This window comes from Apis florea, unplaced genomic scaffold (genome assembly GCF_048593485.1).
Source record: "Apis florea isolate Af1SG1 unplaced genomic scaffold, ASM4859348v1 contig_3496_pilon, whole genome shotgun sequence".
NCBI classification, from domain to species: domain Eukaryota; kingdom Metazoa; phylum Arthropoda; class Insecta; order Hymenoptera; family Apidae; genus Apis; species Apis florea.
The window spans coordinates 2981146-3008153 of NW_028256773.1; the positions used below are offsets into that span (position 1 = coordinate 2981146).

Here is a 27008-nt window from a genome sequence, read left to right on the forward strand (position 1 = left end):
TCAGGAGAACATAACTTGACAGGAGGTCGTTCGACAAATTTTTCGCCAGTTCTTGGAAATGACGTCAGATTCTTGGAACTTCTAAAATTCTGAGAAAATGACGTCAAATTCTCGGAATTTTCAGGATTCTTGGAAATGACGTCAAATTCCTGGAATTCGTCAAATTCTGGGAAGAAATTTAAACTTTTGGCCGAAAATACGATTTTGTATCAGGAGAACATAACTTGACAGGAGGTCGTTCGACAAATTTCTCGCCAGTTCTTGGAAATGACGTCAGATTCTTGGAACTTCTAAAATTCTGAGAAAATGACGTCAAATTCTCGGAATTTTCAGGATTCTTGGAAATGACGTCAAATTCCTGGAATTCTTCGAATTCTGGGAAGAAATTTAAACTTTTGGCCGAAAATACGATTTTGTATCAGGAGAACATAACTTGACAGGAGGTCGTTGATCAAATTTTTCCAAGAATTTTGTTAGTTCTTAGATGGGATTTTAAATTACAAATGTTAATCAATCTGAATGTTAATTAATTATGCGTTTGTAATTTTTTCTTATGTTATTACCATGTATTTTTTAATATACTTACCTTGTACTTACCTTGTACTTACCTTTTTTTTTAATGTGCAATGTTTTCAGGATCTAAATTTTTTTTCAACATTTTACTTAATTCTAAGTTATATAATTAATATAATTTATTATATAAAAAAAGTTTATTATACTTACTTTTTGTCATTTTGATGAATCCAATAAATGGATAACATACAGTTAATACTATCGTCTTGATTTACTTCATTATTATTGTCCATAGCGAAAAATGTTTTAGATAAAAGTTGCACAGTTTCAAACTCTCTATGTTGCGGCAATATTAATTTTTTTGTAAGTGAAGGCATAAAGAATTTGTGAAGTTCAACTTTATTTTTTTAAATAGAATCATATTCTTTTTAATACATGATTCGATATATCTCAATATTCTGCATAAAAAAGTATCTGACTATATAAGTCGAAAAATTATTAATTTACGAATTAATTAATTATAATTGAATATCTTTTAAACTAATAGTTTTTAGCCATAAGTAGTTTAATAAGTTTTTATAGAGAATAATATGATGTATATTCCTATACATTTTAAAATATATGATTCTATTTAAAAATGTATGTAATTGATCTTCATAATATGTCCATGTTATCATGTAAAAAGAAAAATAATTATATCATACTATACGCTTCTCAAAACCATTTAATTTTTATCTAAAACATTCTTTAATATTTCCAAAAATAAACGAAATATTTCAGATAATAAAGTCACGTTAATTAGGATATCCGTTATTATTCATATGAATAATATAATATCTCAATTGTTTATAATATTAAAAAATTAAAAAAAATTTTAGATAAAAGTTAATTATTATAATTTTTTTTATGTAAAATATATTTTAATTGGACAGGATAGAGAGATAAAATACACCAAAGAATAGTAGATATAGTATATTCAACTTTAACTAAGATCTCATAATAATAATGATGATGTACGTATGTATAGTCGTAGTAGACAATGCCGGCGCAAATATACAATATTTGACAGATCGAATAATTACGCACGATTCATGTTAAAATAGCGCTTACATGTATGCATTATAATAATCGTAATACGTGACGCATACACATCGTACATCGATTCATCTCTCGTTCATCATTTTTCCATCATTTTTCCTTTTCTCTTTTTCTACATATATTTCTCGTTTCTAAGAAACGACACCAGTTCACTAAAATTCCTCTCGTCCTCGTTTTTTTATTCTTTTTTCTCTTTATATAATTATATATAATTTTTAATAAATATGTATATATATATATATATTTCCATCGCTTGAAAAGACGTTGGGGATGGACCGCGAAGAAAATGTACAGTTTTACAAGCTCGACTAATTAAAAGTTAAGATCTAAGAGTGTCGCTTGAATACTTGAGAGCGCCCTAACCATGTTCATTTTTTTTTTTTTATTTTATTTATTTCTTTTTATCCGTTTGTTAATTGGAAGGACACTTGCAAAATATCTTTGCCGCGGAAAAGATCTATCGCGTTTAATCATGAATGTTGAGAATCGTTACACATCTTTTTCCTAAATCAATCGATAAAACAGGGTGACCGACGACGAGGCTCGATCGGTATGGATATTATTGCACAGTATTTTTTAATTTTTACATCTGTAGATAATATGCTTTTGTACTGGCTGTATTGTAAGCGTATTATTACGCGAACATTGCCTTAAATATTATATTTAATTCATCGTGCAACAAAGTTATAAGGTGTTCAACTAGTATTTTAATAATTTATTTCCTCTATCGACTATTTTATGATTATCTAAATTTCCAATCGTATCGATTTTGAAAATATTCATAAAGAAATACTTTGTAATTACGTTTCGTGTAATATATAATTCTTATTTGAAATTGTATAATTAAAAATTAAGCATGTTATTTCTTCAAATATACTCGTAGTCGAATAAATGATGTATAAATGTATTTTCTTATCGAATTTTATTACAAGATTTTATTAGTGGTGCATTTTCAAAGATAATTTAAAAAATTTTACGAAAATTTCGGTACGATCTATAATATGACGAAGCTACAATGATCGCATTCTTGAAAGAAAGCTCACACTCCTATGAACAGATGCTTAAAAAATATTTTTTTTTTTATTTAAAATTACGATGAATGGACTTTTCGTCTCTGCTTGGAACTTTTTTTGTCTCCGATTAAATCGTTTATTTTTCACAATATTTGTACAATGTTTCTATCGTTTATCGTCAAAATTAAGATAAATATAGGATAATAGGATAGAAAATTTTTTTTGTATATACGGATTCAGTGAAAAAGTACTACAATATATATTTTCTTTAAAAACAAGAAACTATTTATACAATATTTATATTTACTTAAAAATAATATTATGAATTTCACTTTCAAGAATTCCTTTTCAAATTAAAAAATTCTTCTAACTACTTTTCTCCAATCCCTTCAAACCATTGCCATAATTTTCCAATATCGTAATTTCTACTAAAAAAAAAGAAAATAAATTTTTGAAACCACATATTTTCTCGATTTTGCATATAAAATATCAGATAGTAAAAATTAGTACATTACATTAATTAATATAATAAAATTCTTGCAAAATAAACGATTTAATCGTGAAATATAAAATAATCGATTCAATTACTATTATATATATATATATATGTAATGGATACTATTATACAAATGGACAGGTTAACTAACCTCAATTTACAACAAGTGTTCCACAAGTTCACACTGATGGATCAATAATTGCTCTTCTGAATTAAATCCATGTACATATCTACAATATTTTTGCTTTATTTACATTTTTATCCACGCATTTTATGATACAATAATAATGAGTATTAATAGGTATATAGTACACTAGCCTAATTAAATATAGACACTTGTATCTCTCGAAAAAGTTGTACAAGGAAAATTGCATTTACTTTCTTATCGATATTCTAACGTACGAGAAAGAAGAGAAGGGAGGAGGAGGGGGAGGGGGAAGAGTGAGTCACGTGTCAAGCATAAAAATCCTAATTAAATCGCTAATCGCTTTTTTTTTCTAATTCTTCGTGCTTAAATTTATTTTGAAAAGGCGGTCGACGATATCGATTATTTTTACATACATCTTCAAAACACGCGCATGAAATTCGGCGCAAATCACCTGTTGCGTGTTCGGCTCGAAAATAGTCGTAAAGAAGGCAAACGAAGTCACAGAACCAGCAGCAACTTTTTCGTGTCTATCTACCTAGTTTGTAATAACACTACACACTTGCCTAATTAATCACTTTCTCCTTAAGTATTATCTAAGTTAACTAAGTTCGATTATTATCTATACCTAAAAATTAAAATTTACACGATATTTAACCCCTTGCCTTGCAATTTCGTCGAGAGATATCAAAGAAATATTATCGTAAAATAACAATGAATAAAACAATGTTATATTACATTGTATCTTCAAAATGGGATGTTAGGCCTAATCCATCAATCATTGTAAAACTTGCTTTTGGATGTATTGTCCTATTAGTCTCGAATGGATTAATCATTCTCCATATATAATAGAAACGATGATGAATAAATGAATAAAAAAAAAGTTGAAAACTAGCGAGTTTATGGAGAAATCGAAGGCAAAGAGTTGTTTCAATTATCTAAAAGCTTTATTATTTTCACGATGATTTAAGAATTCTTATATCGAATAGATTGTTAAAACAAGTTATGGGAATTATAGGAATATATATATATATATATTTTTTTTTTTTGTGATGTGATGATATTTATTCACTGTAACAAGACTCGTATCAAAATCTCGGGCCAGTTTGAACACGTTAAAACTATCGGTAAACTAGTATCCTTAACGATTTCTAGTATCGAGAGGACTAAGATCGAAGAGTATTGCTGGATTTGTTATTCGAATATCAATAATAGATTGATCTACAAAGCGCGAATATATTTTGTCACGGATTATTATTTCGAGTCGTTCGAATCGTTTCCGAATTTGAGTAATAACGATTCAACGATTCGTGTGAAAATAATTATCTTTAAAAAGGTATGGAGTTGGTCTTATCGAGTAATTATTGCGTCATGAAGTGTAGTTTGATATGCATTTCGAAATAAAAATTCAACTTCCAGACGGATACAAATTTCAAAATTTTTGTACAGAAGAATTAAAAAAAAAAATATCTTGTTAAATTATTAGATTCATTTAGATTGACAATTATGTATACAAGAATATTTTACGAAAGCACACGTTCAATTGTAAAAATTAACTCTATAAAATTAAAATGAAAACTTTATCCCTTATGTATTCTCCTTCATGTTGTTTCTCGATATTCAAAATCGATTTCCATTATAGATCTTGGCCCCACTTTTATCGGATAAAACATGTGTTTTCAACAAACGTGCAAAAAATATCGACGATTACTAGAATATTTTTAAAGTAAATTTTTTTTTCAATTATACTCGCACAACTGGATGACCTTTAATTTAAAAAAAAAAAAAAAAAAAAAAAAAAATGGAAAAATATATGCAGCCAGTGCAAAAGTTGAACAAACACAAATCGAATTATCGACTGTAGATAGATTTGAATACGTCGATCTCTGTTTATCGATTGCGACTTATCGGTATAATTTATTTTATACCGCAGAGATTGCCGAAAAACGAAAAGTGTCGCTTAAGAACGACGTTTCGAGACGTGATTCTTAATTTTTATATACATTTTATTTTACAATTGTATAGCGGTGCGCCGTTGGAACAATTATGATAGTTTGACAATGCGTCTTTATCACAACATATCGCTTTATTATAATATTATTATTAGAACTTTTGGAATGTTCGTATCGATATTCGATTAAATTTGATCCTAAATTCTTACTTGTTTTCATATTGTATAAAATTCAAATTAGAAATAGGATTTTTCATTCGAACGAAACAATCGAAATATATAATTGTTTGAATATTTCAACACTCATAAGATAATCCATTATCACAAAAATTATCTTGAATACCTGAGTCGAAATCGATGAGATAGAAAAGATTCTCAACTCTGGTCAACTTCGGCTAACTTCGATAAATCAATCGTGTAAAATCGCCAATTCTGATCGTCCCTCGGTTATTTTCGACTAACGTCGGTAAAGTAGACGAAAACGACCGAACGTCGAAACGTTTAACTATTTTATTAGTTTCGAAGTTTCTACAAATTATTAAATCATTACATTCAATATTATCACGAACTTTCCACAAGCTCTGACGATTATCTAATAAATTCCCGCAATTTCACTTCCAAGTTTCGTAATTCGTTCGAACCAACTATACGTAATATAATAGTAACCATAATGTACATGCGACGTATTTATAATACAAGGAATTGGAACACCAAGTGACATTAATTCAATTTTCAATTTTTATCTCTCGCTTATCGCATTGTAATTTCTTATCTTTTTTACGATCTCCAATTTCGATATATCACAATCTTATATCTTCAAAAAATTTGCCAATTGGCGTCCCAATTTTTTTAAAAGTACGATCTTAAAGATAGTTTTACGTAACCGCTAAGTATAATTGTAATTAATAGTCGCGTTAGATAGCTCGTTTATTCGATAACTATATATATTAGACAATAGTAATAAAAACAGAGTACTTTTCAGCATCCTGTGATGCCGGATCGATCCAACAAATCGTTAATAACGATTTCCTCGATCGTTCCGATCGTTTTAACGTTAAAAAAAGTCAACAAGTATTGTCGACGAGCTACTGCTAGCGGATAGTAGAGGCAACTACGGTGATATGATTGAGTTTCGTTCATCTCTCGTTTCCGTAGCTTCAAACGATTCGATCGTGAGCCTTCCTCGCGATTATTCCAACTTCTCCATATTTTATTTTCCCTCCATGTTTCCTGCATCGTAATATCGTTCTTCCACTTTCAATTTTTTGTCTGATTTTTTTATCGATCATAGGTATGCTTGCACTTTTCTTTTCTTACATTTTTTTTTTTTTCTTTGTCAGAAAAAATTAATCAAGCCATTCAAAATATTTTATTTTTAAAGTTTGAAAATTGGAAGAAAATGTGGTTACATACTTTTATAACAGGCAATTGATCTTTGATTAATCACGAGGATATTTAAAAATGTAGTATTATTTACACGAAATTTGATTTCGTAAGTGTTAAAATTGTTTTTTCGTGAATTTTGATCAGGGAAATACGTATGTACGTTTGTATTATCATACAAATTATTTTTGATACATTCATTTTTCTTATCATCTGTAAAAATGGCAATAGATTATGATTCCGTTAGTTAGGAAATTTATTGCTTTCGTATTTCGTTGATAATATCGAAATTACCAAAAGGCAGGTGAAGGAGGATATTTTTAAAAATATCCTGTCTTTGTTACAAATTTTCGAAATTTTCAGGATATAAAAAAAATCTTCATTTTGAAACTGATTCTGAAACGAAAGGTTAGTTTCATATATGAAAAATGTGAATAACCGATATAAGAATATATTTATACCAGTTTCATTAAACATTGTGTTCAATTTTACTTGAAACTTCGTTTTCCACTAATTTTCAACACGTGCTCCCTCTATACTTGCCGGATTACCGACAAAATCATCGCGAGACACGATCCAAATCTTTGAAGCTAAATCACGCGAGCCGTAAGGCGAAGTTCAAATAGAGAGAAAGAGAGAGAGAGAGAGAGAGAGAGAGAGAGAGAGAGAGAGAGAGAGAGAGAATTTATGGAAAGATAGAAAAATTGATTCGCTTTGAAAGGAAAGTTTTTTTTTTTTTTTTTTTTGTTCAACCCGTTATAGGACGCCATATTGCGATTATCTTAAATAGTAACGTGTAAAGTGTAACAAGAATTCGATCTATTACTTCATTATTACGCGACAGTTATTGATTGTTATGTGATTTAAATTTCTACATACTTGAAAGAATCTTATATCGTATTGAAATTGAGGATAATAAATTTTTTTGAACTCTGATATTATTTATAAAAGCGATAATGTAAGGGAAGATATTGAAAACTAGATTAAGAGGAAAAAAGATGAATGAAAAAGATTACATCAATAATAGCGCGATATAAGTGAATAGAAAAGAAAGTCTAGACCTATCTTCATTATCTTCATTTAATATTGGTTTATCCAATATTTTTGATCTATAGTATAGGATAAAAAAAAAAAAAAAATCTTGAAATCAGAGAATGATCATTATTTCGAATTGCTCGTTCGATAAATAGATAATTTTAAATTTGTTACCTTCTATCGATAAGTTTTATTTTTAAGCACGAGTATGTATATATGTTTCTAATAATTTCGAGCAAATAGAAGTTAATCGCACGAAACGAAAGCAGTGTTTCTATTATAGTTTCGAGTAAATAAAGAAGTTTCGAATATAGCGGTGTTATCACATGTTCTAATTGCAGAATTTTCGTGAAATTGTTATTCGTAATTCTAATTACGTCCGTTTAAATAAATTACCGATCGATGTTATCGTTTTAACGCTTCACGCTCGGCTAAATTACACGATATCTTTGCAATTCCTTTGTTGCTTTGGTTAATTTGTTTATCCATCTAATTTTATGACTTTATCAATTTATATTAATTTATTTATATTAAGAAAAAATAAGATATAAAAATGCCATCTAATCTAACCTAACTTATTCTGAATTTGAAGAATTTCAGTGAGAAAAATAAAAAAAAGTTAATCTAATTTAATCATCTCGTGACCATTCGTTTCACAAAATTTTATATTCAAATTTCATGGCATTCCTGATCTTTTGAAATATTCGTTTCAACATCAATAAACACAATAAATTGTTCCGTTACAATGGATTTGAAGTGTCTTCATCCAACTTGATCCCATTCACAAATATTACTTAATAAACCAGAATACGTCCAATTATATCATCATTCTTCCATATCTTTCAATTAATTGTGAGTAATTAGTCGCAGTTCCACGCGAGTAGCGTTTCATTAAACGTTCTGTCCGTAGTTAAAAAGCAATTCGAATGAAAAAAACTCTGAGAAAAAAGTTTTATATAGTTATTTATTTAACTGTTAATTCCGTCCGTTGAAACGAACTTTTCGAGATTAAAGCAAACTTAACCTCTCAATTCCTTATTCTTTTCTTCTCGTCTCTTAAACTTCTTAAAATTTTCCATTTGCTATTTCGAAAGAGTCAATATACATTTCGAGAGATTTCGATTTATTTTCGATACTCGATAATATCAACTTCGTATTATTTATAATTTTTAACTGATATTCTCCCCCTGAATATCTCGTCAATCTTATACTGGAGAGCAATGGAATCGATATGAAAAAAAAGAAAAAAAAAAAAAAAATCTCATAAATCACGGGAAGAAAAGCGTTCTTCCTTGTATGAAAAATTCCAATTTCGATTAATCGATTATCGATAAAACCTGACACGCTTTTTCCTCTCCTTCAGAAATTTGTCTTACGTTCGATTAGCAATTTAATCGTCCCTATAAACCGATCGAGGTGCAAAGCGTTAAAACGAGGTTTTAAGTTTTTCGCATTCCTTTTAATAATTTCTCGATCGAATATCCGCGAATACACACGATATTTGTTTTTATTATATACGAAGCACATGCGCGTGTGTATATATATATATATATGTATGTATATATATATGTATTACATTATCTATTTATTTACGTTTCACGGTTATACACGTTAAACGTTTCATTAATAATCGCATTACACGTATATATTTTCGGCCGATTCGCGAACACTACTTGCTTCTCGAGATCCTCGTCATAAATGTTTTACAATTTTTTTTCAATCGAGTTACAAACATCGTAATCGTAAGTGTGAAAAATCGTATAACATTATGAAAAGGGTGATGTATTATGTATGTATATATGTATATATATATATTTTTGTACATACCCTTTATTTAACATTTTCTTTACTTAATTCGTGATAATAATCCTTTCTTTTTTTCTATTGCTCGGAATAAATAAGAAAAATAAATCGATCGAATTTTGCAAACGAAGATCACGCACGATTTCTACGATTTCTTTTTTCAAAAGCGAATATTTCTTCACACGTTTCAATTGCGAAATAATTGGAGGATAATTTATTCCAATGATTTAATATAATTTTTTTTTATTTTAATCCCTTAACACTCTGCATTCACTATAAATACAATTGTTCATTTATTTTTCCCCATTTTATATATACTTATTTTTATTATTAATTAAGTAATATTATATTTCTCTTTATATAATTATTATAGAAGAAAGAAAATTATTACAGAAAAAAGAAAACAGATTTGAGAGTTAAGGGATTAAAACATGTTCGGTATCCCTCTTTCATGCTTTTTGATGTTGTTTCTCTTCGTTTAATCACTACAGTTTTGATGAGCATCGGTGAACACTACCGTGTTATACGAATATACATGATAATATTTACGCGCAATTTGATTCTTTATTTTTTTCTTTTTTTTTTTTTTTTTTCTTTTTTTAAATTTAAGCCTTAAGTTCATTTAAGTTAAGTTAAGTTCTCTGTTATATAGTTATCGGTGGTCCAGTTAGAATATTGTTCGAAAAAAAAAAAAAAAAACGAATACGCTTGTAAAATGTAAGAAAACATTTGGACGCCTCGTTTCGCTCGGTTTTATACCACGGATTTAAAATACACGCGTAGTTTATTCATCCTGTTGACTCTTACACAGGCAGGAATATACTAGATAAGCAACGTGACAAAAAGTGAAGTGAAAATGAAACTATTTCTCGTTATTCGAGATATATATATATATATATATATATATATATATATATATATATCTCGATGTATATATATATATTGTCGAGAAAGGAAGCCGTGGATCAGTAATTCGTGCGAGAAGATAACAATTATTCTGAGAATCGTCGTTACCAGTTTTGAAGACAGTTTTTCGTATTTTATTATTTAAACTCGTGTTGTTTAATATTGATTCATATTTAAAAAATAAAGTTTAAAAAACGTGACTACTAAAATGATAAATAATGTACGATTTTATATTTCGTTTAAAGAAAGTTAAATGTCTGATCTTTTTTTATAAATATAAAGTTTTGAGATAAAAGTTGATATATATATAATTCTTTTTTTTTTTATATTTTTAAATTAATCAAATATGATTTTTGAGAGAGATTAATTTTCTATTATTAGTATAATTTTAATTAATAGTATAATTTTCTATTAATAGATAATCATCTATTATTCTATCTGAATAAAATTTTATCCAGAACTGGTAACGATGATTCAGAGAACATCCAGAGAGATTCGAATTTCAAAAAACGATTTAACAAACCAAGTGTTCTCGAGTTTTAAGATTTTCAAAGTTACTCAACACGATTCTTTCACACCGTTGTCCCGAGATTATTACTTAATTAATTTACGATAAATGTTCCCAGAGTATTTTTTGCATAATTAAAAAGTGTTCGAAGATTCGAATCGATAAATCTCGAAGATATATATGTATATATTCTATTGTTAAAACGAAATCTTTAACGTTTATATTTATTGTTCATGCGCGTATTCAACATTGTTTGATTGTCTCTACTCATGGTCGGCAATATCAATCATCGAGTGATGCTCCATTTTCAATAACTCTTTTAACGTTTCCCTCGTTTCGTCTAACTTGAACTGACTCGATTTCAGGATAAGTAAAGAGTTCTTAGAAAACGTTTCTCGTTCAATTTTTCGAAACTTAAAATTCAATTCCTGATTATTAGAATATTTATAATTTTTTTTTTAATTTTGTTTACGCGATCTTGAACAATATTTTACACATATTCTTAATTAAAAGAAAAATATCGAAATGGAAGAAAAATTGCATGCACATCTTATTAATTTCGATTATGTTCTTTCAACACAGATAATATTTATAGAAATGCAATTTATAATCCACTTTTCACAATATTTTTGATTTTCACTGTCGTATAAAATCATAAATTTCACTTCAATAAAAAGAATTATATTTTTCATCCTATATTTTTTAAATTATAGTTTATCGAATTTTTATTCTATATCTTTTCATCCATCTATAAATCTTTCATTGTTACTGAATGAGAAACGTTTTACTTACACGAATGAAAGAAAATAAACGTCGAGCGGGTTTTTTTGTTTTACGAAATAGAAAAATTCGTGCTTCAACTTTGGAGCGTATTACCTATGTATTGCCACTATTATATTGTTAATTTATTAATAATCCTACGATATCGTCTACTTTATTTACAACTCTATCTTAAGGCTAATATTCTATTCCTCCGTTATCAATTGCGTTATAGTGGAATTAGTTAAGTGAGAGGCACCATAGAATTTTTATATCGTACGATCATGCTCGAGCACGTTTTACAGAGTATTTTTCTTCTTCCTTTTTTTTTTTCCCCCTTTCATTTTCGATCTTTTTCACGAAACGAAAAATTTCATCAAATTGTAAGGAAGTTGAATGATATGATATATCGTGGAAATAAAAATTATTAATGGTACATCGATGGATTGATTAGAATTTCTGTGTCTTGTTAACAATTAATTATAAAAAAGAATCTATTTCTTACAATCGAACTAATAATTGTGATTAATCGTAAGAAAACTCTTCGAATATCGTCAAGGAACGAAATGTGTCTTTTACTTTTTTTGAATCCTTAATCTCTTATCGTATAATAAGTTCTTCCAAAATGTAACGTTAATATATAAAAAAAAAAAATAATAATAATTAAAAGATACTTTATTTCAAACAATTTTTGAAAATAATTTATAGAAAATTTCATAACTCGATATAATTTTAAATTAATAAAAAAAAAAAATGAACGAATAAAAAATATAAAATTTGTTTCTTTTTTAAAATTTCGATCTGTTAAAACAACTGAATCAAGGATTTACGATGTATTATATAAAAGGACGCGAAGAATCTCAAAAGACGCGGAATTAAAGCGCTTACACGATCTTCCTTCCGCCCACTCAATTTCAAAATACTCCTAAAACCAGCTTCGCTTGAGAAATTGTTTCCTACCCTCGCTATATATCTATTATATGTATATATATATATATATTATATTATATACAAATTTGTATTATTCTAACAATATAAGTTAAGACGATAGATATTTTCAGTGCAATATTTCGCTCGACGATAAACGTAATCCTAGTTAACAAGACTGGTCCTTGCCGCGCAGAGATCGATTAAACCTTCGAGATATGAGAGAGAGAAAGAGAGAAAGTGTATGTGTGTGTGTGTGTGTGTGGTGAGTAGTCGAGATTAAAACGAGACGCTTTGCAAACACTTTCGTGAAATTCGAGAGATCAGATTTCGTGTGTCTCGTGAAAACGAACAATATAGGATTTCAAAATAAGATAAAGGATGCCCGTTGGTTTAAACCATTCGTGTTGAAAAATTTGATAAAATTTTGAGTTATTTCAATTCCATTAATTATTTTAAAGAATTAGAAATTTGAGAAATTTCGAGATAATATTCTTTCTTCTTGAAAGATATAAATGAATATTTTTTTTAATTATTAAAACTCCTTTTCTTTTCTAAAAAAAAAAACCGGTTATCGATCGTTTGCTTATTAAATCAAGCTTCTTTTAAATCATTTTTTACAACTTAAAATTTAATGTTTGCACGAAATATTAAAACGCATCGAATTTTTAAAATACTTATCGTTTCTAGATTTAGAAAGGATAGATATGTTATAAATAAATAAAATTAATCATTCATTTGCACGCGCGAAGACTCTGCAGATGTTTAGGGATTTAAAATGTTAATTATTACATTAGTACCGATATTTCAAATGATTTGAAACGTGATCTTATTTGTTTAATTCATTAATATAATTATTGAAAATTATTAAACCTTATATAGAAATATATTTGGTTATTTTTCTTCATATTGAATTGTATTCTTTTACACTCGAACGAAGGATGAAAAATAAGAAGTAGGAAAATGTTCTTGAATTACATCACGTTACGACACTCACGCACACACGCAAAATCGCTTAGAAATTAGACGTGAGTTTTACGCATATAATATCTTAACGGTGTCGATTAATATTACGGTTTTTACGTGCCGATACGTATTCGATAACCTACGTAGAAAATATAAATGTATTTATATTATAATATATGTATATATATGCAGAATATAATCCGATTTTCTGTTTCTCTTTCTCTTTTTATTATTATTATTATTATTATTATTTTACTCTTGAAATATGTATATATACACCGCCATTGTTTCTTTATCTTTCATATATTTCGTGGCATACTAAAATGTAAGATTCTTTATGTTTTATACGTCCACGGTATGGGATGTTATACAGGATGTTCGTGATATATATAAAAAAGTATAGCAAAAAATTGGAAATAATTGAAAATAAATAACTTCCCGATTATTATTAAAATTTTTCTTTACACCCATCGTTGTTTTGAATTTTTTATATCTTATTAATAATTTGTTTTATTATTTCAACTTTTAAAAAAAATTAAGATTATTTGAATTGTGTTAAATTCTCGTACGACAGTGCGTACCTCTCCGTGGTCTCGAGCACAATGTCGCCGCCGAGTCACGTTAGTCGATATAAACGGCGAACGATTTCTATTTACATCGCGTATTCCATTCCCCTTTATAATACGAAGCAAAACATATTTCCGAAAGACATATATAACATTAAACGAACGGGATCAAATACTGTTATTTATATGATTAATTCAATCATCGATTAATAATTCTTTCTATAATAATGTAATATAATAAAAGAAATTAAAAAAACAGTAACTCGAATATCCTGTACACCCACAAGTAATATTGCTTCATTCACTATTTGAAAGATCGCTAAATGCAAGCCTAAAAGAATTTGCAGCTCGCAAAAGGAACGAACACCCATATCGAATAGGGTGATGCGATCTTTTTTTTTTTTTTTTTTTTCTTTTTTATTAAAAATTTGTTCACGCTACAATCGTACGAGGAGACGATATTATTTCAACATTTTTATTATTTTTCAAAGCATTCATATGCACGTATATATATATATGTATAACGTTCTCGCGTATTCAATATAAGATAGCGCGTTTGTGCTAAAAAAAGAGGGAAAGAGAGAGAGAGAGAGAGAGAGAGAGAGAGAGAGAGAGAGAGAGAGAGAGAGGAAAAAAAAGAAAAACGTTTTTTCTAGCAAAGTATGTATATATAGAAGTCGATACCGTGTATTTGTACAATACGTGTACCCGTTGATACACGCAGTTATACATATATGTATTTCGATTCCTTTCTAACTAGATTAGCAACAAGATGTTCAAAGTTCGTGATTAATTTTAAGGCTTAATAATTGATCGTTATTACCAGCAAAGACTAGAAATTTTATCTGTATGTATGTGTATATATATATATATATATATATATAATAATATTATGTATAGCCTATAGAGATATATCTCGTCTAGGAAGTTTTTCTTTATATTTGCTTATTGTTCCTCTCTATTATTCCTAGTTGGCCCAAGTGATGTTCCCAATACGTTTGCATCCATTGCATCTCGCGTACCTAAGCTGCTTTTTCGGAACAAATTCTTCATTACCGACCGTCTCTTATCTACCATTCTACCATATAAACACCTTTTTATCGATCGATCTTTCGATGCGTTTACTTTTAAATCGTCCAAAAACATCGATCTCTCTTGGTTATATATCGAGAACTCACGATCGATCATGGTGAATATATTTTCCTTCGTTCTTCGTTTATTATTATTATTAATATTATTTTTATTTTCAATTTATTATTCAACTTTATATTCTTCCAACGTTTCGATTCCCAATTTTGTTCGAAGAGAACAATCGTTCCTGTGCGTTTAGCGTGATCGATTTTGTGAAGGACTATTCTCCGAGGACCACTGATCAGTATCAGTAGAGGAAGTATAACTAAGCGACGACGTTTAAAGTGAGCTTTGCTCCCGCCAGATTCCTTTGTAGAATCTAGGTCGATTTCTTCCCGGAGATAAGCGCCCTCTAGGTTGGAGGATTTTACGAATCTTTCTTTTACTTTCTAATTTTTCTTTTCCTTTTCTTTTCTTTACGACGAGGTACGAACAATGTCAAAGAAAAATTTTTTTTTTATATTTTTGATTTTTTTTTTTTTTGTTCCTTTTTTTAGTTTGGTTTCTTTGCGTAAAGGAGTTTCTGTATGTTGGACGATTTTCTGATTATCTGTAGATCCTTTGCTTTGAATGTTCAGGTACTATTTTTTTATTCACTTTTTTATGATAATTGAATTAAATATTTTAATAATTTAAAAATTGGATATTTGATTCATTCTTGATTCCAAGTTTATGCAGAAAATAAAGATTATTTTTTTTTTGTAATCCTTTGGATATTTTCGTATAAAGTTCAAATTTTCGGTGAGATTTCATATTATTTAAAAATAGATGTAAATTATAAAATTATAGAATTTCTATAAGTTTTCAAATTTTTAACTTTCGTTAAGTTCTTGATGTTAACCAAATCTTTTAAACAATTTTAAACAATTAATTATTCTTCTGTTTTATTCGTTATAAATTCTTAATTATCGATCCTCATCCAATAACTGCTCATTCATTAAATGAGCTCTTCTTTTCCATTTATTTCATTTTTGTTAAATCTATCTTAAACTTTTATCTTCGTTTTATCCATCATTTTCTTTCGTTTTCATGATTCGTTGCTTCTTTCAATATCTTTGAAAATTATTTATGAATTTTTCGTTGATACTTCTCTAACTTCTCCACAATTCATTTTCAAAAATTCTTTTCAATTTATAATTTTTTCCGATATTTTCTAAAATTCTCCAGAATTCGTCACTTCTCTCAAAACTTTTCCAAATTTTTCTCAATTCGTCACTTCTTTCAAATTTCTTTTTTAAATCTTTCGTGTTACTTTTTCACACGTTACTTTTCCCAGAAATCTTCCAAATTTTTATCGATTCATCATTTCTTCAGATATTTTTCAACATTCGTCATTTCCAAAATTTTTCCTTCTTCTTACAAAATCTCTCCAATTCAAATCTTCATACACATCTCAAAATTCTTCAAAATTCAATCTTCAAAAAATCTCCCGAACTGTTTATCCATTTCTTCAACCTGTATTTCATCCAATATATTCAATCGACAATCAAAATAGCAATAAGAAATCCATAAATAACAAATATAAAACAATCGTCGAGAACAAAAATCGTCCAGTATCTCCAGTTTTATCGAACGTTACTTTTATCTATGTACGCGTAAGTAAGAAAGATCCCTGCATTTGCGGCCGAGCGCACGAGACCGATCGCGGATTCAACCGCTTTTGCTTAACATATTCGCCGCGACGTTGGTTATGGTAACACGAGGCAAAGTCCATGGAATTGCCGGTGATCGCGAAATAGATGGCACGAGCTCGCCGGGGGCTTTCTGTTACACGTCGTCCTCTATACTCCTCAGGGGTATTTGTTGCTTTTGTGCCACCGCGTTCAGCACGTAGACCAGCTGGTCCAATTTCTTGTCCATCACGGACAACTGCGGACAGAAATAGTTTCCATGTGAGAATCAATCTTCTCGCTCGTCCCTGCGGATACAAGAATCTCTGCTCTCTGGACAGAGAGATATTTTTCTTTTCACTTTCTCTCGTTTCTCTTATTTTTTCGTTCTTTTTCGTTTTTTCCACTTTTTTTTCTCATTTGAAGATTTTATTTCGAAAATTGGGAACGGAAAGTTAATAATGGAGTTTATCCAGACAGTTTGTTGGAGAAAAATAAAAAGTTGTATTTGCGTTTTTGTTCCGAATTTTTTAAATAAAATTAAGATTAAAATTTGTTACGAAAGTGTATATAGATTATATAATATATATATATAATAATCTATAAATATTATTAATCGTATTAATTTTTACAATAATTACAATCGTATTAATTTCTGATATGAAGTTTGTAATCTTTATATAATTATATTGTAGTAAAGTGTGTTAATGAATTTGTGTGTGCTTGATGAATTTGAAAGGAATAATAATCGTAATAACGTGCTTTACAGAGAACGTGTTATGTGTTATATGAAATGTAATATGATTCGACAAAGAGTTGATAATAGATATTTCAAATTGCATGATTAATCTCAATGATCTAATAATTTAAAGGCAATTTAATAAATCATTTCAATAATATGCTTATTATGTTTTCTAGACCACAGATACGTATATATTGATAATTTAACATTAAATTTTTTAATCTCTGCCATTGGGGATCAATTCTATCCGCGTTAATCCGATCGAATTGAAACCGAATGCTCGAGCACAAAGCTATGCAGACTTTCATCGAATTGAGAATTATATTCCTCTCATTACATTCGTCCACTTATAATCGTAGCGATAGGATTAAGTTTTTTTGTGTATTTTCAAATCCAAGTCAAATCTAATATCAAAGATTCATTTCATAAAATTCTATTTTATTACGACAGAATAAGTTTCTGCAAAGATGGAAAAATCTATTATATCGCTTACTTCGTACGACGAAAAACCGACCGTACCCGATCTTTGCCGAATCTCAGCCGATCCCTCCCGATGTTTCCCGAACTGTTCCGAATTCGCGATCTCAAATATTTACATATTTTTACTAATAACGAGTATTCATCAAAAAAATTCGAATCCATTTAATCAACGTTCGATCAGAATCTCGTGTCCAATTTAAATTAAAACTATCGCTTTTTAAAATATCAATGAAAAAAAAAAGGAACGTTCAAAATTTTACGATTGAATTTATACTTTATCCCATCGCTATCTATAAATGTTCGTAAAATGGGAGTGAAAGAAAATTTTCATTATTGAAAAAAAAAAAAAAAAAAAAAAAAATAACGAGTATTAGAAATGACATGGAGCTGGAAGAAAGGTCGTGAACTCACCTGCTGCTCGACCCTGTATAAGCGTGCGCCTATAGTCATTGGCTTCACGTTCCCTGCTCGGTCGATTCCTGCTAGGTAGCTGCCCGGTTTGCCCAGGGTCTGGTCCAATCTCCTCTGCAACTCCTGTGAAAAGGCGCAGGTTAAACGCTTAACGAGATAACGTGGCGCAGAGTTAAATAGAAATAAGCGGTTTCCTTTTTTTTCAATTTTATTACCTGGAACGTTATATTTACAACGTGTATATATATATTGAGAATTGTTTCATATTACATTTTTAGAATCGCGAAAGAAATAATGAAGCAGTTCTCGAGATCTTTTTCGAGCTACATTACATAATTTTATTTCAAAGGAAAATTAGATTTCTGCAGCAGTCTGAAATTCTAACAGGAATTTAATATTCACTGCCAACAATTCAAGTTGGATTAAGTAACTATAAAATATAAATTTTCTTCGACTATTTTTATCGTTAAACATTTCCATTGTATTTAATTTCATGCATAAATCATAAGATTTAAATTTTACAAATTTTCCAATTTCTCTCTCGAATTCATCTCAAATTCTTTCGATGAGGTTTAAATTTTGATTCGTTATATACATTTCGTTGTTTTCCACATTTTCCACTATCGAAACACGTTTAGTCGTGGATCCAAATCAATTAGATTTAATAATTCGACGATTCAACTGCAACTTACGACTCGTTTCGCAGAGGAACGTTCCATCTACGTACGCATGCACGCTGAGACGCGAGAAACGTTTAATTGGATTGCATAGCGTAGCCAATTTTCGTGCGCGAATATTGCATTATCTTGTTCATTATCCGTTGATCGAAAAACAACATTAAACGTCGATGCATTATCGAAGGGACGAAATTAATTGTGTCGAGGCATCGTTTAATTAGCTTTGTTAATTAATTCCATTTCACGGGCAACAAGTAACGATAAATAAGCGCGAACTTGTTCAACGTCGATGATAAATTAATATTGATACAGGTTGACAAGAGATTTCAATGTTTGTCGAGGATAAAATTACATTCGATCGAGAAATATTACATTTTATTTAGAAATTTTAGTTCGAAAGTTTAGATTACTTGGTTAATTTTTAAATTCGAAGCAACTTTTGCAATTTCATTTTTTTTTTTTTTTTTTTTGGATTATTCAAAGATTAGATTTAATTCATCTTTTTGAAATCGACCAAAGCCTTTCTCTTTTCTTTCTTTTTTTTTAAATCGTTAAACTCTTCAGAGAAGTATTTGTATAAGAGATAAAAAATATTATGTTGTAATTTTTTTGTGAGACTTAAAAAAATAACTAATTAAAAAAATTCAATCGATTAAATTTAGAAAACACGAACACACATTTAAACCTTCTGTTTCGGTGTTCTGAATAAGGTAATATCGATAATTCTTCGCAATTAAATATTTTGCATCGATTTTTGTTTTTTTAAAAAATTAATATTAAATTTCGGAAAAATTCCCAAGAAACACCCATTCGAGCATTTCACAGAATTGCATTCCTGATAGATTTCAAGAAACTGCGAAACCACTTGACATTACATTTATATATCTCGAGCTAATAATATCAATTCGATAATATAACAAATCGACGTTTCTCTAGAGTTTCACTGGAAACTATTATTAGCCTATCACGATGATATAATGAATCGACTTTACACCATAAAGTTGTGAATTATGAGAAGAGGGAAACGTCGTTTCAACGTGGTTAGCACGGAAGGCTTTGAGGATGTTATCGATTTTCTGAACGCACCGTGCAATAATAAAGGCTGATCCCCATTCGAAACAGTACAACTCGAACAAATAATATCTTTCTATGCACATTGGATCAGCACGATCGATGGTTTCGATTTGAATAATCGCGCCACTTCTCGCTCGTTTCCGGCGAACCGTTTTCAAGGTTGGAAAAAAATTATCGTGAACAAATTTTCGTGAACACGCGTCTTGAATAACAATGCATTTAATTTTCGGATCTTTTCCTCAAATTAATTGAAATTTCCACGCGATGAATGATAAAAAAAATGTTCATTTTCAATTTTTCATATCGAGATATTAATTGTCGAGACAATTGTGTGTTCACATTTTGTTTAATGGAAATTGTTGCATCATATTTCGTGGCATAGACCGTGGATTAGTCGTCGAATTTGGCCAAACAATTCCTAGTTGAACAGCAATGTTCCGGATAATGTAATAGTAATGCGCGCTATTGTGCATTTCCTGGGATTCGAACAGGATTATTTATCGCGACCTTCTAAAATAATTAAACCTAGATTTGGACAAACGTGCCTTCCTAATTGAACAATGCATTGCAATAATCAAAAATGTATCATCTCACCAAATCGATTCGTTCAATGACGATAAAATTTTCATTTCAAAATTTGTTAAACTCTTTCACGAAACATTTCTCGGGGAATTCTTAGAAAATTTCGCGGTGGATCGAAAATTCCCATAAAATTGAATCTTCAAAAGCAAGATGATCCTCCTTTCCGACAACTCCCAACTCACTCCCAAATCTTAACCCAATTGTTATGAATATTAATGAACATAGGATGCTGCGACAATATCGTTTTTGACAGAACCTCCTCGATTTAATGATAAACCTTCATTAACGTACGAACTTTGCCTCTGATCGTCTTAGAACCAACTTGTTAACAATAAACCATTTTTATCCACAATTTAACCGACATATCAACGATTTAATCTAAAAACACGAAAATAAGATGATGATGAGAAGATTATCCCCTGAAATATAATTGCATCTTGGTCCCTCGATCGCTTGAGACCCTTGGCCTATTGGCAACGCCTATTGTTCAGACATTGGCTTTACTCGGCGATTGACAGCGACGCAATAATTGTCGACGACGCGCAATCTGCATTTCCCCCGATGAGAAACGATACAAACACAGGCCGCCATTGTCTTTCACAGCGCGTTCTATCGCGAAATGTTAAACGTTACTCGCCTCGATGACCGATTTTCCTTCTCCTTTTGTTCCTACTCTTTTTTATTTCTCTATTTTTTTTTTTTTTCTTCTTTTCCTCGGAGCGAATCGATGCGCATTATCACGAATAACGACGAGTAATATCGGAAGTCGATTGACGATTTGTTTTATCCGTGAAATATTTCGAGTTACGTTGATTTTCTTTCTTTCTTTTTTTTTTTTTTAAATCGTGTTTGATTTCGCGAGCAGTTGATTCTAGGAAATTATTATTAAACCAGGATTTACATTTGGAAAGTATTTCCCTTTGATTCTTTATCCAGATAAGATATTTGATACGCAAACGTGTGCAAACATGTAAACATTAATATTCGTAAAGGGGAGAAGGAAGGATTCCCTCTCAATCCTCCCTCTCAATCTTTGGATGATAGACATCTTGCTATCAATCATAGGTGCAATCTTGAATTTTTAATTTTCATCGTTATACTGTTCCATAATTCAACAACAAATTGTCTCTGTACGAAGACGAGAAAACGAAATAAGTAGATGATATAGATCGATCGTGCGACAAGTGGTGGGGATCGGACGTTTATCGGGCAGGTGAACGCGTCGGTAAGTGGAAGAGGTCGGTGAACGGTCGGGCAGACGGATCGCCGCTCACCTTGATTCGAACCATCATGTTCAAGTGGCCTTGGCTGTACTGCTCGATCACATCACGCACATCGTACGGTTTCCGCGCCTGCTGGAACTTCCTTCTGGCCACGAAATACTTGATCTTCCTGATCGCCCTTATGGCGTTTCGATGCGCCTCCGTCAGCCTGAAAATAACAGCGACCCTATTTTTAGTGAATTCGCCTCGACAACGAGCGCGAAGTTGTTTCGCGTATTAATATATTCTTTGCTCCGACAATAATAAATAATATTTGTCGCTCGAAATTCCCTTCTATTTTAAAATTTCGAGAGAGAGAGAGAGAGAGAGAGAGAAAATTTAAAAAATTTTTCCTTTTTTCGAAAAAAGTTTCGATCGATAAGTAGAGATAAAAAGAAAAAGAAAGGAAACAAAAGAAGAGAGAAGTTGTATTTGTTTTTATCGTCGCGTTTCACGACCAATATTATCGTAAAATAATTATTGGCTCAAGAGAAAACGGCTATTGATCGTTCGCCTCTAACATCGCCTGTCGATATACCAAATTATACGCAAACACGCTTCGCCGTCGGTTCAAGTAGCTGCCGCTGTGGCGCGACACGCGTGTACCAATCCGCTTTTCACAGAGACGTTTACGGGGGAAAGTGGCCGCCGTTCATCCGTTGTTTACGATTTCAACGTTGCTTTACCGCGAGCAAACATCCATGAGGAGCGTAAAATGGAACACGAGAAAGATTTCGCGTTATCTAACAATGATCTCGAACAATTGATATTCCAACATCTCTTATTCTCGAGTAATATTTGCCAGATTCTTTTTTTTTATACATTTTCTTTCTTGGAAAAAAAAAGTACGCATTAGTCGAAGCGGTTCTTCTTGCAATTTCGAATCGAATATCAAATTTTCGAAAATTTTACAGATTCCATCCTTTTCCGCGAAAAGCATGGTCAACATATTTCTACTCGAGATAAAAAAAGAAAAAAATCCTTAGTGGAGGAGATTTATTATAAAAAAAATTGAAAAAATATATAAGATAATTTCTGAAAAAACTCCCTCAACGTCACTTCATCAATCCAGAAATTAATCACGCTTCCGGGATCTTATTGCAAATAATAAGAGAAACATCCGTGTGGCCGCGCTTCAATAGAAAGAATTTAGAACGAGATCTTTCTTCCTTCCTCTCTCTTCCCTCCCTTCCTTCCACATTCTTCTAAACGGCTCGGTGTTTTTCTTCAATTCTTCATTCACAAATGTGTCGCGCAAATTCTTAATTCACGGGAAAAAATTGGAGTGGCTGGGCGAAAAACCCAGTCGGCTATTTTCACAAACGATTTCACGTTTCAACGGCAAAGCTGTTGGAAAGCTCGCGCTTCGAAACGAAGGAAAGCAGAGAAAAAAAAAGGAGAAAAAAAGAGGATGCGATGAGAGAGAGAGAGAGAGATGCAGCGAGTCGAGAGACCGCGAGAAGAACGCGGATAGAAAACAGAGAAACTTCGAAACGCGACTTGTCTTTGTGTCGGAGGTTCGAGTGGTAGACTAGCAAAGGATGTAGGCCGTCCGTGAAGCGGAGTAATGCACCGGTGAAAAAAGCACTTACGTACGGTGCTTTCTCGAGGGAGAAGAGGAGGGGAGAAGTGGAAGAGACAGACGAGAGAAGGAGAAGAAGAGCTTTTTTCAGGAGAGCGAGATAACGTTCCGTTCCGCTTTTGAGAATGGAGACTTCCTCGAAATGTCAATGCCACGAGTTCGAGAGATTTTGCTTCTCATAGATTCGCTTTTTTACACGATCGTTGATTTTACACGTTCGTCGAGCATCGTTTCTAATAATATAATTTCTTTGTAACGTGAAAAAAAGGTTTGGTTAAACGTAGATAAATAGGCTGCTGCAATCGGGGAGTCGGACAACTTCGGAAAAATTCGGGCGAGATCGGTACGTATCTCGAAACAGCCGATTAATCGATTCTTTAGCGTTCGATCGAGCGGATAATTCGACTTCGCGTGACTTCGGCAAGGATCGGGTGCGCTCGGCTTTCCTCGGATCATTAATGAAAATAGGGAGGAGCTCGATCGTGACCGATTTTTGACGAACAGAGCCGAAGAGAAATTTTTACGGAATGTGATCGAAGCAACGAGAATAAAATATCGATCGAGTATTAAAATTAAATCGACCGTGAGAAAAGTTTGAAATTAAAAAAGTAAGAATATCCTTATTCGAAAATCCTTTTTATCTGTCCATAAAGGCTACCGTTATCACTATGCATTTCAACAGCAATCCTCGACCGCAATTCAAATTTCTGCTAGCCGCACATTTTACGTATTTCCTTTGCGGTGAATTTAAAGATCGATCGAACGTGGAGGCTATGAATCGTAGCGCGTTTAACACTAACGAGATCCAGTTGAATCGAATCGCTGTTTCCACCCATTTCGAGCGTTGTATCACAGTAGAGACCCCGTACGTACGTGCCGGACGAAAATTCTTCGGTTAATATCGATCCCGCATGCAAAATGAAACTAATTTGCATAAAGATACAGACGATTCACTGCTCAACACTTTGATTTTCCACGTTGTTTGTTATCGATGCGCGAACGAAAAATAATCGAACGATAACTACTATTTTTGAACCTCATGAAAAATTTTCTATTACATAATCTGAGAATCTTAGTTAAAATTCTTTATAAGTTCTCTAAATTATTTTAAAAATTATTTTTAAAGCATGTTGTATTTGAATAGCTTTTTTTTAATAAGCTGATAAAATCGTGTAAACAATTATTCACTGAAATTTTTAAAAAATACTCGATACATTAGCAATTTGTGCAAATTTATTTCAAATTTTAAAAAATACTTCAAGTAATACGCTAAGTAAGCTACTCAATCTATTTTTCAATTTGTGCTTTTAACATATTCTCAGCTTCTTTCTTTTAGAACGTATTTTAAATATCAAAAAAAAAAAAAAAAAAAAATACTATCCAAACTATTTTTTCAATATAGATAGAACTCACAAGTCGTCTCCCTCTACTTCCTCCTTAAAACGTTCTCCACGTATATTTCCGCGCGAAAATCCGCACGAGATGGCATAAGGAAGAAGCGTACTTACGTGGTAACCCTTTGCGGTTCCTCGATATCAATGTCGATTTCGTCGCTGGTAGCCTCCGTGACGGAGCTCGTCTGCGAGGTGAAGAGGCTTCCCCTGCCAACCGGAAATACGCTACTCACACTACCAAACTCGAGAAACTAGTTCGTACGACGTTCAAAGCCGCTCCAGAGAAAGTGCCCTTCAGCCGGCTGACATTTCCTGTCACGCCAACTTTCCCCGATCTATCTATTATTTCACTGCGAAATTTCCAAAGGTTTTCACCCATTTTCTTCACAACGCACACTTATTATGCTCTAACTTTGGTATTTCCCATTCAAAATTGATAAACGAAATTTTCTGATAGTAGTGTATAATCGTATTCGAAGTAATTTCGAAAATCTTTTGTTTCATACGAAGAGGTTCTGAAAGATGCATTAGAATCTAAAATTGTGTTTTTCCTTTCTTTTTTTACAAAGAATTTTAAATATTGAATTATGCAAATTATTAAAATTATTATTAATTAAAAGCTACCGAGTTACATTTAATGTCAAATTTATGTTGCGCGTCAGTCGGCTTTTAAGCTTCCCTCTCTGGAACGAATTACAAAATTAATTACAAAATTAAGCAGCTAAATTATAGGAGTGAAAGTAGAATGTGTACATACATACGAATAATAACGTAATTTATTTACTTAATTTGCGTCTATTATAATTTAATTAAACGACAACTTAAAAAATTATCTCAATTAAACGTACACTCAAAGTTTACTTTAAAAAAAGTATCTTCTGCACTAACAACATTCTAACCTCAAAATGTTCCAATTCTCAAATTTCAAGCTATACATTAGTGAGATTCCAAACTTTCAATAATCTATCTAAAAATCGTCACGATTCAACAACCCAAATATATTCTTTCCTTCTTTCAACTCTAATCAAACAATTCGTCTCTAGTTTCTAATTTAATCAATCTCTCTCGTTTAATCATCAAGCTTAACCCATCAATCATTAGCACCCGCGTTAGCTTTTCGATTATAAATAAAATTTACTTAATGAAATAATCGGATCCTTAAGAGATTAAGGAAAAATTATACAAATCGATCTCCACTCACCGATTATCGCGTCTAGCACGATTAGGCGTGCCCGCTTTCGGTTCCTCCATGTAGAAGATAACGTCTCCCTCGTTCTCCATCCTTTGATTGTCGTTCTGGTCGCCGGTGGCGCCACCGCTCGACACGCCACCAGATATCGTGACCGGCGGCAACGACTGTTGCTGCTGTTGTTGCACGTCCATCCGGTTCCTCGATTTACGCCTCTTCAGCACGCTCGCCTTCTTTGCCACCTGGATCATCAGAGACTGAACCCCCGGTGCCCTCCCATTACAACACACGTCGAACACAACATGCACTATCCCTACTAGCGAGCACCACAGCTCGGCCATGGATCCATCTGAAAAAGCTTCCTATTCTTGCCAATAGAGGTAACATCTGTGCGCTTGAGAACTTAGGCTCGGGCCGGCTGATATTATACGGGTAAGGATTCTCTCGTATTCTGAATATTCTCATCTTGTTATTCGTGTCTGTTACGATAGAAATTTTAACTTTAGGATTTATTTATTATCATAGACGTTTAATACTTGATTCTATGTTGAAGTTAAAATGAAAGTTGATCTGTAAAAATGCTGGTCGAGACTTATTTATCAAGTTATAAGCAATTCAAGCAGATTGAATTAGACGAAGCGAGGCGGGAATGGAGTGCAACGGTGTAGCCTCTCTTCATCGACGTAAACTTATATTGCTTGTAATTTAATCGATACACCTCGATCGATATTTTTGTACACCAACTTTTACGTTTATTTTCGAATCGAAACTAAGATTTGAAAGTGTGAATTTCTCACAATTTGCT

The 27008-nt window shown here is 31.3% G+C and overlaps 1 protein-coding gene across 9 annotated transcripts in view; it reads right to left on the reverse strand.

Annotated features, from left to right (window-relative positions):
• Positions 1 to 1470: 1470 nt before the first annotated feature.
• Positions 1471 to 27008, reverse strand: part of KCNQ (KCNQ potassium channel) — a 71127-nt gene continuing 45589 nt past the window's right edge. For 2 of the 9 annotated variants that reach the window (XM_086913480.1, XM_086913478.1), the window contains 5 exons: positions 26216 to 26445; positions 25129 to 25248; positions 22051 to 22207; positions 18444 to 18566; positions 1471 to 17069 (listed from right to left, as the gene is read on the reverse strand). In XM_086913480.1, the coding sequence (XP_086769606.1) occupies positions 16968 to 17069; positions 18444 to 18566; positions 22051 to 22207; positions 25129 to 25248; positions 26216 to 26445 (732 nt within the window). In that variant the 3' untranslated portion in view covers positions 1471 to 16967. Of the gene's footprint in view, positions 17070 to 18443; positions 18567 to 22050; positions 22208 to 25128; positions 25365 to 26215; positions 26461 to 27008 lie in introns of those variants that run through there. The other 7 variants (XM_031920265.2, XM_012494466.3, XM_086913479.1 and 4 more) reach the window with 5 other exon arrangements.